Source organism: Ovis canadensis, chromosome 6, assembly GCF_042477335.2.
Source record: "Ovis canadensis isolate MfBH-ARS-UI-01 breed Bighorn chromosome 6, ARS-UI_OviCan_v2, whole genome shotgun sequence".
Lineage (NCBI taxonomy): Eukaryota > Metazoa > Chordata > Mammalia > Artiodactyla > Bovidae > Ovis > Ovis canadensis.
In genome coordinates, this window is record NC_091250.1 from 132,154,032 (window position 1) to 132,170,268 (window position 16,237).

Genomic DNA, 16,237 nt, shown 5'->3' on the forward strand with positions numbered 1-16,237 from the left:
CCTCCGGGGGCCAGGGAATGAAGCAGAATAGGGAGCAACGCTCAACTCAATTTTCGAATGAGACAGGCTCAGCGATGATGAAGGGACTTAATCAATGTCACAGCCAACAAGCAGCTGAGCTAGGCAGCAACAAACCCAGACTTTCCACGAAGTCCACACTCTGCACACCCAGGAGAGAACGCAGAGCCCCAGCCTGCACTGCGGAAGGCAGAGGCATGGGCACCCTGGCTTGCTGCTTGCCCACGTCATGATCTAAGAAGTCACCTTACACCTTGGAGCATCGTCTGCACAGCGGACACGGGGGCTTAAGGGCTGCCAGCAGAATGGACTGCAAGGCAGCAGGGAGGGGCTAGAGAGCCCGGAAAGAGGCGGTTGCACCCAGAAAACCCGGTGTCTGGGAGCCCCCGCACCGTCTGAGCTGAGGGAAGAGCTGCCCGAGTGGGGGGTTACCTTCACTGCGGGTCCCGGAGCCACGTCGTCCAGGACGTGCGCACAGATGTTGATGACCTTCAGCAGGTGGGAGAAGAGCTGCTCCACCATGGGCACCAGGGTCCGGTCACCCAGGGCCGGCCACGCCTCCTCCTGTTTGCTGGCTGCCGTGCTGGCCTCGTCTTCAGAGGCCCACGAGCTCCGCAGAGACCTGGGGGCGCTGGCTGCGATGCGGGCACACACGTCACCCCCCAGCGCCAGGGCGGGGGCAAGACCAAGCCACTCAAACCTGTCCACATGGGGCGTCTGCTGGACACCCTCTGGGGCCAGCTGATGCCTCGGGTTCCACAGGGACCTGACATGTCCCTGTGTGCCCACCTGCCATGAACCCACCTTCATACACCCCAGGACGACAGTCCCCTTCCTGATCTAGACAACTCAAGTTCAACTGGCAACCGAGACCTGCGGATTCTGTCTCCCTCATCCTCTTCTAATTGGTTTCTTCAACACAAGCCACAGCCGTCACCCTGCTCAGACCCTCCCCATCCTGCCTTAACTGCGAGCTTCCCCGCTTCTCCAATCTGTGTTCGCGGAAGCCGAGTGCTCTTCCTAAAACACTGACCCGATCGTTAGTCCCTTTCGGGAAGCTCTCCAGTGACCTCTTAGAGCAAACGGACTAAGTCCTCACTAATGGAGACGGACTGCTCACCGGCCACATTCTCCATCCTCGTCTTCACTCTCACGTGATGTCCAGAACTGTCAGCTCTCCAGCGTCACACATGTGTGCCCCATGTCCCGTGTGGCACACTGGGTGCTCTGCCCGTTTCTGCCAACCGACAAGCCTTGTCCCCACCCTAATCCCCAGTGGGGAGCATCGTGGCCCCACCATGCTGACACGTGTCCTTATAGCCCTACAGGCCATGTAAGCATGCAGCCCTCAGCCCTCTCACTGCTTTCTTACTGCCCTGGTGCCAAAGACAATATCTGCATGCAGTGCCCACTCAAATGAAACCAGAGACGAGTTTACCCACAGCTAACTGTTTCGACTCAGGGCCAGTACCTGCCAGCAAGTTCCCCGCTAAAATCAGAGCATCCTGGTGGGCAGAGAGATCCAGCGGGAACCAGGCTGACGAGAGCAGCGTCAGGATCATCGTGACCATCCCCACGGTGCAGCTCTTCCTGGACTCATCGGAGGCGCTCAGCGGGGGCACTCTGGAAGCAGGATCAAATTACAGAGCAACGCTGAGCTAAGTCTTGCCTTCTCTTATGAACCAAACAGAAGGTTATGGCTATTCATTTCATGGCGGCTCATAAAGCGATTTTACTATTGTTAACTAGCATCTTTCTTGTAGGTCCATAAAAATCACCTGAGAAATGAAATCAGGGAGCAGATCTGACTGAAAGTATAAAGAATCTGCCTGCAATGCAGGAGATTCCTGGGTCGGGAAGATCCACTGAAGAAGGGATAGGATACCACTCCAGTATTCTTGGGCTTCCCTGGTGGCTCAGATAGTAAAGAATCTGCCTGCAATGTGGGAGACCTGGGTTTGATCTCTGGGTTGGAAAGATCCCCTGGAGAAGGGAAAGGCTACCCACTTCATTATTCTGGCCTAGAGAAGTCCACGGACTGTAGAGTCCATGGGGTCACAAAGAGTCAGACACAAATGAGCGACTTTCACTTCACTTCATTAGGGCCATCTACTGGAGGAAAATCCTTTTCATTTTTAAATGAGAACTGCTAATGTAAGGATCAAACCCTGGTCTCCTGCATTCCAGGCAGACACTTTAACCTTTGAGCTACCAGGGGAGTCCAAGGTAAGGACAGTAGTTCCTAAGCGACTCTTGTAACTGATCATGACTTTACATGATAGATCACGTCTGATTTCACACAAAGAAAGTTTCTGAATTTCTAATACACAGCGAATAATTCTGGAGAGAATCAAGCCAATGAGAGCACTCCTTTGCCCACAGATGCAAATCCCCTTCAATGAGACGGCGAGCCACCCCCTCAGGTCCTCCACATGCTGGTGAGTGAGCACTTCACATCCAGAAGAGCCACACGAGGCTCCCTGCTCCCACGTCTCCTGTCCCTAGCCTCCAACACCACTGACCGGGAGAGGCAGGTATTCCGGATTCCGGTGGGTATTTCCCCAAAAGGTAACACTAATGAGAGGCTTCATGAGAGAAAACAAAAGGATCCGTATAACCGTGTTTGTATCACAGGACTGTAGACAGTCACGTGCCAAGAAAATACATACCCACAGTGCCAACCTAAACTCCAGATGCAAACTGGGAAGGCAGTTGACAGCAGACACAGAGCTTCGCAGCATCCAAACTAAACAAGAAAGGAACGGTAAGATCACACTCAACACCAGAAGGGTTTATTACACTGACCCTCCTTTTATGCCTCATAAAACGTACGAACAAAGAAAACAAAATTGAGCTCTGTACCCAAGCACAGGACATCTGCCCTCCCACGGAACAAGTTCACACCTGAGAATTCAGATACAGCTGGAAAACCGAGATACAGGTTTAAGGAGGACTGATGACATCCAGGGAGGAGAGGCCAGCAGGGAGGCACCTCCTCTTATGGACTCGAGTCTTCCTGTGCCCTCCTCCGCCCCTCACCTGGAATCCCCTTCCCCTCTTCTCCGCTTCCCCCGAGCCCCGCACCGGCCATTCCTGAGCTCAAGCTAATTAACGTGCATCTTCCCGACCAGACTGAAAGGACCACAGGGCAAGGGTTCTTCTTGATTTTACATCCCAAGCCTAGAACAGTGTCTGACATATGTAGGCCACAATAAAGGCAAAATTTATAACATTCTGAACAAATCAAAGAAAGCCCAAACTACAGAGAGCCCAAACAGTATTTAGGTTTGAAAGGCACTTATACAGAATCAAGAGTCTAGTCACAGTTGTCCGAGTTTTTACAACAGGAAAGCATTCCTTCTGTCACAGAAAATAAACGACAAGGTTTAAGCTGCAAAATCAGTGAACTGGCACCACTTCTCATGTTGACATTCTTTTTTCTGATTATGGCAATTACACGTGTTCATTTTAGAAAATAGGTGTATCTTAAAGAGAATAGCCATTCATAGTTCCAAAATCATTTTTAGTAATTTTCTGCCAATTATTTTCCTGAGTAAGAAACGTGTTTACATGAACATCACTTTAGCCACCACGATACATAAGCACGGGTCTGTACTGTGCCTTTTTCACTCAGGATTATCGTCTAGAGGCTCACTCTGCATTGTCACAAATGCTCCAGGGCATCCTGCTAATAGGTGCATAAACACATCACCATCTATACAGAACTTAGCCATCCTCAGGATTTATTCAGTACAGGTGTCTTGGACATTAGAGTTCTTTGTGCTTTCAGCATCATAGATAATGATACAGATAACCACACGACACAAAAATCTTCGTCAGTATTTCCAAGTGTTTTTCCCTCTTCACATATGTTATAAAGTCCTTGAGTCAATTATTTTAGAGATATTTTAAACTGCTGATATACTACCAATTTGGATTATGGCAGCTTTTCATTATTATTTCTTCCTAGATGGGCTGAATTTTTTTTTTTTTTACAATAAACATGTATTACTTTAATAACTTGAAAATAGTTGTTTCCATTTTCGTTGGAATAAACCAGGGTTGTTATTAACAGAAGCCCACATGTAAGAGCCCTAATACAAGTATCTCATCATGAAGAACAGACCACACAAAAGTACGGAAGATTAACTCATTACCCAACCGGGAGACTTACTGTGAGTGCCCTCGTGGTGGACATGATCAGTTCATGGGAAACCGCTGCGATGACTCTCGAGAGGTTGTTTTCCAGAGTGACATCTGTGATGCTTGGTAGCAGGTTATAGCCTCTATAAATTCTAACGAGAAAGATACAGAGAGACTTAAAATCTCCCGTTAAAAGTTTATGACATTCTCAGAATTCAAATGGCATTTAAAATTTTAAGATTAAAGGCCACAAGAGTTAAAGCGGTCTTGACTTTTTAAATTACAGGAAAACCAGAAACAAACGTGGTCATTATTCTATAAAGATGGATGAGATAACCCCTCCCTTCTCCAATGCCCAGCCACCCCAGAGGATCAACACACTCCCCAATACAGCCTTGGGGGCAACCTGCATGCTGACCCAAAGCTGCCCGTCTCTCAAGCTTTCAATTACATCCAATGGCAATCTACTCCTGACTCCAAACAGAACAGAATCCTTTCCTACTACAAACCTGTCACTCCTCCCATATCCCATTCACGGCACGCATGGATTCCAATCCCTCCTAGTAGTTACATACAAAGTCTAATTCCCCAACTATACAGAGGAAGCCCCGGCAGGGTGAGTGTCGATTCAGCTCCGTTCCTCTCAGGTCTTGTCCACAGACGCACCCAACGATACACACTAAGGAGAACACACTTGATCTCCTCACATAAATCCTGCGAGTACGGCGCACAGCCGGGACATGTGCTTATCACGCAAGAACCAAGCCAAACAGAGCTGAACGTCTAGAGGACAGTCTGAGTTTGGACTGGAAATTTTTCACAGCTGTAGTTACTAATCAATTTTAATAAAATATACCTAGCTCTGTTGGCATCTAATTACATTTAGAAGATGCAACCTGGTGACTAAGTTACTTATCATAAGCTTGTCTAATTCCTGATAATGAAATATTCTTATACTGCTTCTGCTTATCTTAAAGGAACATTTATCCTGAATCTTTTCAAAGAGAGAAAATGCCAGTTTTGAGGTTAAAAAAAGGAAATTATCTAAGAAAAAAATTATTTCCATGTTTTTAAACAATCTTTGCATTAGAAGAGATATTTATTCAGGAAAAACAGCTTCAAAATTTGACAAGCTGAGTTTCAAATTCAGAACAAACTGTCACATGGACATTTTGGCTTCAAAAGTCATTTAGCCCAAGTATTTTTTAAAGATGCCACTCAGAAGAAAGAATTATCACATAAAAGCTAATTTTTAAAATAACATTGAAAACACAGAGCATTCCTTAAAAGTATAATACTCTCATTATCAGTTACGCAGCCTTCCCGGCAAACTGAAACTTTAAAGAAAATTAGAACTTCATTAAAGTATTTCTGCTGATTACTTTTAGTCTATCCCACTCATCTGAGAATCAGAGAATGGGCTGTGTTTAGTCATTTGAAATTGTATTTAAAGACCTTCACAAAAAAATGTGAATAATTACTAATCACTTAACTAGTGGATAACCCTAAATAACACTCTTGACATTAGGATAACCCTAATGACACTCTTAAACAGCCTGCTAAAATTAATGCCTGCTGAAAATAACAGCCTGCTAAAAATTAATGCTATGACATAACCATACTCTTAGATAACACAAAGAAAGTGAACATTTTAAGGACAAGACACAGCATTAGAGTCCTACAGGAAAATACAGCCGTCAGTCTGTGGCTCGTAACAAACAGATCATAAGACGTGTGATGTCACTGCTGCGTGGCTGCAGCAGAGCCTAAATAAAGAGGCTGGAGGGAAACCGGGAGAGAGAAGCATCCTATCGAAGGCAGCCCACCTGCTCAGACACCCTCGCTGAAGCTTTTTCTCTAGAAATGCAAGCTTCTGGCGAGCGCCCACGCGCCTCGCTCGGCGTACCTGGTTGCGGCGCTGACGGAGAGGTGGGACGGAGGCTGCGGCTCGTGCATGAGGAGCGCCAGGTACACGCTGCTCTGGTCTCGCGCCACGGCCACCACCGGGTCCGCCTGTCCTCGGTCGCACTTGTAAAACAGCTTTGGGACGAGCCTAACATAAAAGTCAGGTTTATTTCCCTTAGAAAGTACATGAAACCCCTTCTGACTGCCCCGCGCCATGTCACCGTCAAGCCCGACAGCGCCTACCCACGGACACGTCCCCTGAGCGGTGGACTGGTCAGGCACGCCCCACGCCCCTGCTTGGACTTTCTTCTCGCCGTCACACAGTTACATACGGCTCTCTGCACACGATTAAATCCTCGGAGTTCAGAAGCCCTCCGAGCGCTCCTCTAATTGCCTCGATCAGCATCGGCAGGTGCAGGAGACTGCCCTGCGCAGGAGTCGCCGGGGCGGGCCCCTCCTCACCCCTGCGACATTCTCAGCAGGACCGCCCTCACACCCCCAGGGGCAGCGTCCCAGCTGAGGCCCTCCTGCATCTCAGGCCAACTCTGCAGTGGAGGCAGGGAGCACAGGGGCTCTGCACGAGCCCTCACACACCTCCGGGCGGGCCTGTAACTTCCAGACACAATCAACTGTTTTAAAACAGTGGTGTGCGAACCCCACTAGCTTTAGTTAAAGTCTCTTTCTTCCAGGAAGACCTGGTCATAAATACCATTTTTCCCTAAGGTTTAATAAATTACTGTCATTCACAGAAAATGGTAAAGACTCAAGATCTTTGGTCCAGCAAGTCATATAAAGCCAGTTAAGTCCCTGAAAAGGCACAGCTCACACGCAACCAAAGATAGGCACATGACCACACGGAAAACCCCTGGAGAAGGGCAAGGCTACCCACTCTGGTGTTTTGGCCTGGAGAACTCCACGGGCTGTGCAGTCCGTGGGCTCACAAAGAGTCAGGCACCACGGAGCAACCTGCACACTGAAAACCAAAGGGCTATCCGCCAGAACACAACTGGTTTTCTTTGAGCAGTTTGAATACAAAGGTTTTTATATTTTTCCTGAGTTTTGTTTAGTAAACATGTTGTTATTTTTAAAACAAGATAAAAGTTATGTTAAAAAGAAATACCAATGACGGCCTAAAGCAACTGACACATATTTAACGTTTTTTGAAATGCTTGCTTTGGTGAAAAGACTCGGGCACAATCCTACTCTGGTGGTGGGAGGACAGGCTGACCCACTTCTGGACAGTAACTTCACCGCCTGCTCAGTCGCTTCAGCCAACTCTTTGTGGCCCTGTGGACCACAGCCCGCCAGGCTCCTCCATCCATGCGGTTCTCCAGTTAGGTACCAACACCATAAAAACCCACTTGCCGGTATCTACCCCCGAGAAATGGAAACGGACGTCCACTCAAAGTTTTGGAGGCAAGAGTTGAAGCAGCATGATTCGTAACAGTCAAAGAGTGGAGACAACCATATCGCTTGGTGAATGTATACATAAAACAGTGTTATCCACACAACAGAACGCTGTTCGACATCGAAAAGAACAGACGACGGGCGCCCCCCCAGCGTGGACGAGCCTCGGAAACCGAGTGCAGGAACGTCAGGTGCAAAGTCCATCTGCGGACCGTGTGCCCGCGTTTACGTAAAGTGTGCAGAAAAGGCACACGCTCCGCTAGGGACAGGAAGCAGATGAGTGGCTGCCTGCGGCTGGGTGGGAGTTGGGAGCTACTGCAAATGGGCACAACAGAGCCTTGTGAAATGGCGGAAATACTGTATAGCTGGGTCGCGGTGAAGGCTGCACACTCTAAGCTTACCAAAAACCATTAACTGCGCACTTAAGATGGGTCAATTTCAAGACATAAAAAAATTTTACTTCAACAAAGCTAAAAAAAAAACCAGGTTGCTTGGCTTAATAACTCAACTTCCATGAATTAATTCTTAGAAATAAAAGTTATATGTAAACATTTATGTGTTATGCTAGTCACTAGATAAACATTTATGTATAACACAAGTCACTGAACCATTATTCATTATTTAAATCAATAAAAAATTAGGATCCAACCAAATAATCCTCACAAAAAATTCTATCACAACCACACAGTGAAGAAGCGGCCACTAACTCCAAGCTTCTCGTAAAGAGCCTTTCCAGCCTTTCTGCATCTCACACTGTATGAAACGCCATCCGCTTCAGGACAGAAGCATGAACGCCACGGAACAGAGGGAGGCGCCCCAGACAAGAGCGGGGGTCACAGAGGCTTTGTTAGAAGAGTATTTCTCACAGGAAAACGCTCATGATTTTTATGTGGAAATTAACAGAATAACAAAACTGCATGGACACTGCGTCCTAATTTTGAAAAAGAAACGTGTACAAAGCACATAAAGCGAACAGACGCTAACGGTGGCTATCTCCAGCGGGAGAACTAGTGACTAGTGACCTTAATTTTCTTCTCAGTGCTATTCTCCATACTTCAGAAATCTGGCCATCAAAGTCCATTACTTTTACAATATGAGGCTAGTACTTTATTGCTGTCTTAATTTTCATTTCAGGCTCTTGAGACAGTGAAAAATATGCTTTTTGATAGCTTAAGAGTCACCGAAAGTGAGCTCAAAGGATTTAGGGTTATGCCCTATGGCCTCCAAATTTTCACCTCTCTCCCCACTGTCATGTTGTGTAGTACTTTAACCAAGAAAATGAAATAAGAGAGGAAATACTGGGCAAATACCTCATCAACGAAGCTGCAGCAACGTGTCGCACCCTGGGGTCTTCATCTCCAAGCAGATGGATGACAACATTACTGAGTACCCGCTCTTGCAGTTTTAAACGCTTTGGAAAGAAACATGATAAAAACATATATGATCTCTGTATTTTAATGAATTTTAGATCAGGTATCTTGGAAAGCCGGTAAAGAAGAACTCAACGTCACTAGCCCTAAAGTCACACATGATCACAAGCTTCATGATAAAACGGATTCCTAGAAATCCCACACTAACAGGAAAGTGTACTCCTGGAAGTTAAATCAGGGCCTCCCAGAAATGAAGGGCTTACCCCTGTATAGTGATGGGCCCCTCTGTGCAGGCTTTCTGCTTTGGCCTCCAGAAAGCTCACCAACCTAACACAAAAGAACATATATCACGGTGAATAATCCAGCTACTGAACAAAGCCACGCGGACGGCCTGCCTGGCACACGGAGGAGGACGGCCAGGCCAGGGCCGCAGGCAGGAGCCCGGGGAGGCTCTGAGGCAGCCCCATGCTACACGGCAGGAAGACGGCTGTTTCCAACAAGGACAACGCACACTCCTCCCGACTCCAGACTCAGAAAGTGCTCCGTACTTTTCTTCTAAGCGACCATGTACACCTGGTGTTGTGAAAGACCCCAGGCGCCCTACGGAACTAGCTCAAACGCCTCAGGTGGCGGGAGGGCAGACCGTGGGGAGGGGGCTGAGGCTCTGGCGCCCTCAGAGACCAGCAGGTCCCCCCCGCCACCACTCGGGGTCCCATCTGTGAGATGCAGTGGGAAGCAGCCCTGACTTCACAGACGTGCTCCAAGGCTGAAGACAATGACCCACAGAGGGCACCTAGCCCAGCCTGGCACACAACCAGCCTTCTACAAATGGGGGCTTAAAAAAAACCCCACGAACTCAGACAAAAAAGAAAATTTCCCATCTAAAAGAAAGCACAGAAAGAAAACATGGGGAATCATGCTTTCTCAGAAAATGATAAACTGCAAGGCATCAGAAGTTATTCTTTAATTGTGACAATACCAATCCGCCGTCTGACCGAGGCTCAGTACAGCGTGGCGTGCACTCGTTTCAACAGGCCCAAGTGACACAAGCATCATTGCTCTAGAAGCCTGAGCTCTTTCACTCACGCTGTGCAGAACACTTGAATGACTAAGACTACCAGAAAACTCCACTCCTCTGCCTGGACGTAACAACTCAGAGAAGAGGGGCAGACAGAGAGGGACACGGGTCACTACCTGCAGCTGGGCACTGGGCCGCCCAGCGCCGTTCAAGCCTGACCCAGCAGGCCCCGCCTCACCCACCTGAAGTCGATCTCTGCCACCGTCTCCAGAAGCTCCGTCCGCACCAGCCAGTAGGAGCTGCTCCGCAGGGCCAGCAGGTCGGTGATGAGCTGCAGCCCCCACGCACTGTAGCTGCTGCTGCAGAGGCTCATGACACAGAGCTGGAAGGCAGGCGGCGGGTGGGCCTCTGCAGACCCCACGCGCACCCCGCCCCGTGCCCGCTGCAGCCCCCAGACAGCGGCCTCGCTCAGGAACACCGGCCACACACACGCACCGCAGTCCCCTTGAGGGGGAGCACCAGCGTGCCGCCGCACGGGGCCTGGCCCTCTCCCCCGCCACCGCGCACGTGCCGCCCCTGCTGGACCCCTGTCCGCCCCAGGCCCAGCACCACGACCCGGGCCCGCGCCCTGCCCAATGGGGCCCAGCTCTCTCCCCTGACACTGGGCACGCGCCGCCCCTGCTGGACCCCCGTCCGCCCCAGGCCCAGCACCACGACCTGGGGCCTGCACCCTGCCGGACGGGACCAGGCACCGGGCCGCCCCAGCGCGTGCGCGGTGGCTCCGCGCGTGGACTGCTGAGTGCTGCTGACTGACTCCCTTCTGCCCCAGCAGACACACAAGCTGACCAACATCGGGCAAACATCTGGGACCAAGGAGCAAGTGTGGCCGAGCTGTGACACTTGAAAGGGGGACATGACTCTGACAATGGTAGGGTTTGGGGTTTGATTTTTACTGCTTAACGGGGACTGCTGTTGGGCCAGTTGTGAGTTATGAACCAGCTGATAGAACATTTCAACATGCTACCTCATAAAGGCCTGGGGCCGTCCCACCACCAACACCACAGCGATTAAATAACCCCAGTGCCTCACTCTGTGCATTCGAGGGGCCTGAAAGAGCTGCTGCGTTTCAAATAAACAAGTTTTACGCTTAATATGAGCAAGACAGAGATACCCTTTAGGAAAAGTGTATTTCAAACAAATATTCTGAGATTTAAACCAAAGTCTATTAAATCTTGACTCTGCTGGCACTGTTTTCCTTCTAAGGCTGAGAGAGAGATACACAGATTTAATTACTGTTGCGAAAGGAAATATTTAATATTAAGCTTAACTTATCATTGTTAACATTGGTAAAATTTCCACTAATCAAAGAAATGATGTCACAACCCTCATGCTCACCCTCACAGCAGCACAAGCCAACTTGCAAGTAACCGAGGATTCGTCCTTCAAAGTTTTCTGCAGCAGGGGAATGCAGTCCGCCAGAGAAAATGTATTTCCTGCCCGGAAGAGCAAGCACAGACGCCTTTGTGTGAACCTGAACACGAGAAGGCCATCCGGGAGCGACGACGCTGAAAGCTGAAAGCTGGTGGTTACCTGTCCGGGCTCTGACGGCGCCCATCCAGCCCGCCACATGGAAGCGGCACCGGCCGAGGACGGAGCAGACGAGGGTCCCGCACAGGATGGCTGTGGCTCCCCGGACCTGCGGGTCCCCGTGGTCGATGTAGTTCAAGACGTCTGACACGTACTGCTCCTCTGCGGAGAGAGATGGCCCGGCCACTGTACAGGTCCCTACCGTCAACTTTCTAACTCAGGGCAAAGGCTGAATTCTCAGGAAAGAAAAAGAAGGGCAAGGGAGCGATGCTAATCTAGAAAAGACTCTACTGTAACAACCATCAGTGGTAAAAAACATCCCGGATTTAAAGACCCTATATTGATCACATCCTTGACACCGCTTCAACACAATAGAGTTTCTGGGTTATAATTCCAGGTTAAGATTTTGCTTCAAGAAAATGACTAAAGAGCCTCAAAGTTGTCCGCATTTATTATCTAATGTAACTTCAAAAGCACGAGTTTGTCCCCTCACCCAAGGAAAGGGAGGGGAGAGAGAGCAGGTGGGAGGGTAACTTTAGCAGAGCAGTCTTCCACCAGTCACCCCACCCGAGGAGACGCCCCAGGACGTGCACCAGGGAAGACTGGCCGGTGCCGCCCAGCTCATCTCAGCCCCCGCCGGCTCTGAGCGTGAATGGCTCGCTCCCCGCCGGCTCTGAGTGTCAATGTCTGGTCTGGCTGGTGTGACCCAAAGCAATTTTGATTACACACAATTTGTGCTTTTGCTAAAACCCAGTACGTATGTTAATGAGCTCTTACATTCCCAGACCTCTATAGCTCTCCTCTGTGTTTCAACTAAACGCCGCATCTGTAGGGCATCCAACAAGCCAAAAGTGTGACAACTGGCGCGCCTTACGGAGCGCTACTGCACAGCTCAGGCGCTGCAGACTCGCTCAGGAAGCTTGGTGCTCTAAAACTAAAGCAGTCAGAGCTGGAAACAGTTTCCAAACCAGGGACAAGCATGAGGAACGAGACACAAAGTGTGAACGTACCAGGGAATTCCACGGTGTCAAGAGGCGCTCTGTAGAGTTTGCTGAAGAAAGACTCAGGATGAAGGGCCACGGCGGCTCCAACGCAGCTGAGGGCCAGCGCCTTCACGCTGACCCGCACGTCCCTGTCCGGAACCAAGGCTGCGAACAAGTCCGCGCGGCCACCGTCAGCGTCACAGCGGCAAACCTTCAGCTTCCAAACAGACAGAGCCAGACCCACGGAACCAGCCTCGCCCAGCCTCCTTGCCCCCCCGCTGTCAGAAGCAAAGCCCGTGTCCAGCTTCTGCCCTGGCTGCTGCCAGAGCTCAAAGCTGGTGACCAAGGCAACCTCAACTTTAGGTGAGACCTAGAGTCGCTCCCTTCAGCTCTGCACCCGCTCTCTGATGCTCACCATTCTTTTCCCCTGTGAGCAGAAACGAAGCGGACAAAAGGCGGACGCAATGGACAAGAGGGGCGGAATCCTCGTCAGTGGACTGGCCAATGTCGCCTTTGACCCGCCAGGGCTGTAAAGAGAAACCAACACTTACTGTCTTATAATCATGGAACCTACACGCTGATTCCTTAGCTCACCCAACAAAGAATTCCAGAGCAGCAACTGTGCCAGCAGCTTGGCATTCAGAGACGTGCTCAACCTCACAGGCCACGGTGGGGCAGGATCAGACCCCTGGGGGGAATCCTGACAGGGGGCCCCTAGGGCTGGGGCTGAATGAGCCCAGCGGGCAGGGAGCACGCCGCATAGGCAGAGGGAAGCGCCCAGGGACGCCCAAAGCTGCGAGGGGAGGGCCATTCCACAAGGCGCGGCCGGGGTCCAGACAGTGACTGGGCATCCACGGAGGGACCAAGTGTGAAGCACTACTTCTTGTCCTTGAGGAATTTAAAATTAGCTGGGAGTACAGGACACTTACAGGGGAAAGGCAAACGACACAGAGATGATACTGACATAGCTCAATGGACAGCTGGGCAACAACTGAAAAAACCAAACAGCCCGAGTTAAAAATAGGCAAAGGACCTCAAGAGACAGTCCCCCAAAGAAGATACGTGAATGGCTAATTAACTCATGCAAAGATACTCCACGTCTCTAATCATTAGGGGAGATGCAGGTCAGAAACCACAAGGATACACCACCGCACACCCAGTGTGATGGCCACTCTCAAAAAAGGAAAAAAAAGAAAGAAGTGTTAGCGAAGATGCAGAGAAACGGCGCTGGTGCACCGCGGGAGGGAATCCAAGGTGGAGTGGCAGGGCCTTCCCGGGGTTAAGACTCCGCACTTCCGACGCAGAGGCCGCAGGTTCAATCCCTGGTCAAGGAACTGAGACCCCACACGCCACACAGCGTGTGGCGGAGACAAGGCGGCGCCGCTGCTGCGGCAGGCAGTGCAGGCCTCCTCGAAACGTGAGAGGCAGAAGTGCCACACAGCCCAGCGACCCCACTTGGGGGCAGGACCCCCAAGAGATGAAATCAGGGTCCTGAAGAGGTATTTGTACACTCGCTGATAGCGCAGTATTTACAACAGACAGAAGGCGGGAGTCACCCTACTGTCCATCAACAGAGGAAGAGAAAAGCGAAACGTAGTAAACACGTGTACCGAAATACCACTCCGTCTCACAGCGGAGGGGATTCCGACACCTGCTATAACACGGATGCCTCTGAGGACACAGGAGGACAAATACTGTGTGATTCCACTTACGAGAGGCCCCCAGAGTAGTCAGATCCAAAGAGAAAGAAAGCAGAATGATGGGTGAGAGGGGCCAGAAGGAGGGACGGATGGGAGTCAGTGTCGCGTGGAGACAGAGTTTCAGTCTGGGAAGACCAAACGGTCCTGTGAACGTACGGTCAGGATGGCTGCACAGCATGGGCACGAGATGCCACTCGACTGAGCCTTCAGAGGGGCTGCGATGGTGAGCTGCACGAGCACCCACCACGGTGAGTGAACAGATGATTCAGTGGAATGAGACCAAGAACGTTGCTAGGCCACACACGACCATCAGATGGATGGTCCAAGAAGTCACGTGCAGTCCACTTGGTACCAACAGGTGTGTCCGGGAAGGACTCCCAAGAGGGCAGAACTTCGGGCAGTCCTCAAGGACGCGCCCACACCTCGAGAGGCAGACAGCAGAGCAGACTCGAGGTCGACATGCGAAGGGGAAAGAGCTGAGCAAAGGTGCAGCCACGAAAAGCCAGGAGCGCGCAGACACAGCACGCTCAAACACTCAGCCAGCGCGGCGTGGCGCGGCCTCGGGCCCCAGTGTCTCACCTTGCTCTCTGGATCCCCTGGTTCGGCAGCTTCCTCTCTTGAGACAAATTTATCCACACTGCTGTCAGAGGCCTGCCTGCTGTGGCCCATGCTTTTCAACAAATGTGCTTGTTGAAGGGCTTCAAAATCAAAGAGAGAGACTAAGTCAATCGACAAGTTTCCAATTAAAACACAAATACACATATCGACACAAAGTCAATACGAAAGTTCAGGACTCATCATCAAGAACGGATGATAATTTCTCAGCTGATTTTCTCATTTGCTATTTACAACTCAGGAAACAGACACCAGAAGACCTCTTGGAAGCTAAGACGTGAGAGGTCAGGGTTGAAAACAAGGCGGCTTGGTAGGACAGTAAGGCCCCTCCGTGTGAGCTTTCCAGCCACAAACTTCCCAAGGTGTGAACACGTGTTCACGTTTCAACCACGAAGGCCAGTCCACGTGTGCAGGGTGCGTCGCCACACGCGTGCACCCCTACACAGCGGCTGCTGTTGTTCAGGCGCTCAGTCGTGTCCGATTCTCTGCAGCCCCATGGACTGCAGCATGCCAGGCTTCCCTGTCCTTCACCATCTCCCAGAGCGGCTCAAACTCATGTCCATCGGGTCTTTATTTCAAGTCCAGGAAAAAGTATGAGAAGTATTATAAACCTATTACAGTACAGTCCTTACATGGCCGATCATGTTAGTTGGATACCTGGGCCCACTTTGCTGGACTTAGGAACAAAATCTCGGAATGGAGCTCAGTTGCGTGTCGGGGACTTACGTCCACCGCCTGAAGTCAACGTACCGATGGAAGAGTTTCTGAAAGCCTCTGCGTCGTCAGGAAGAACGGCGGTAGCGTCCTCGTCCTCGTCCTGCATCTGCCCCGCCGGCATCCCTGGATACTGGTTGTCAGCGCCATCTAACACCTGGACGCGCAAGAGGGGCTGTGAGGGTTCTGAAGCACCACCTCCAAGGGGCACACCCTCCAAGGTGGAAAGGCAGAGGCAAAGCCCCGTAAGCAACGTGGACCACATTGTACACACCCACAGGAAGGTCATTTCCTCAAAGGCACACGGGTGCAGGCGTGAACAGTACCGAGAGCTTACTGACCGCACATTACCACGTTATGGAAAGCTTTTGTGATTCCAAAAATGCCAAAGAAATCCCAATCTGGACATTTCTCTTTTTTGATTACAAAAAGACAAAAAGTCCAAGCAAAAACCTCTGTGTTCACAAGCAAGTGAAAAATGAGGAAAAGTCTTTTAAAAAAAAGTCTAACAATAGGTTACCCCCTGAACTGCTAGGACTGACCCAACTAAGTGTGGGGCACAGTATTTCATATATCTAGCCACACACACGGGTGGTGATTTCATACTGCCAAATTTCTCACATCCACTTGAAATCCCCTGTAATTTACCTGAAAAACTGTTAGCAGATTATTACTGAAATAAATTCTGCATCATTAAAAGTATTTTCCTTTCAATTAAAATTAAAAAAACAAAACTGAGCTATTAATACATGAGCAGAAACAATCAAGAAAGAAATA

At 50.1% G+C, this 16,237-nt stretch overlaps 1 protein-coding gene across 7 annotated transcripts in view; it reads right to left on the reverse strand.

Moving 5' to 3' along the window:
* Positions 1–16,237, reverse strand: part of HTT (huntingtin) — a 122,579-nt gene that overhangs the window by 58,461 nt on the left and 47,881 nt on the right. For all 7 annotated transcript variants that reach the window (XM_069594839.1, XM_069594838.1, XM_069594836.1 and 4 more), the window contains 14 exons: positions 15,497–15,617; positions 14,711–14,829; positions 12,847–12,958; positions 12,459–12,596; positions 11,452–11,610; positions 11,257–11,354; positions 10,104–10,243; positions 9,107–9,170; positions 8,784–8,884; positions 6,068–6,214; positions 4,193–4,313; positions 2,688–2,764; positions 1,490–1,641; positions 451–653 (listed from right to left, as the gene is read on the reverse strand). In XM_069594839.1, the coding sequence (XP_069450940.1) occupies positions 451–653; positions 1,490–1,641; positions 2,688–2,764; positions 4,193–4,313; positions 6,068–6,214; positions 8,784–8,884; positions 9,107–9,170; positions 10,104–10,243; positions 11,257–11,354; positions 11,452–11,610; positions 12,459–12,596; positions 12,847–12,958; positions 14,711–14,829; positions 15,497–15,617 (1,752 nt within the window). The remainder of the gene's footprint in view (positions 1–450; positions 654–1,489; positions 1,642–2,687; positions 2,765–4,192; positions 4,314–6,067; positions 6,215–8,783; positions 8,885–9,106; positions 9,171–10,103; positions 10,244–11,256; positions 11,355–11,451; positions 11,611–12,458; positions 12,597–12,846; positions 12,959–14,710; positions 14,830–15,496; positions 15,618–16,237) is intronic.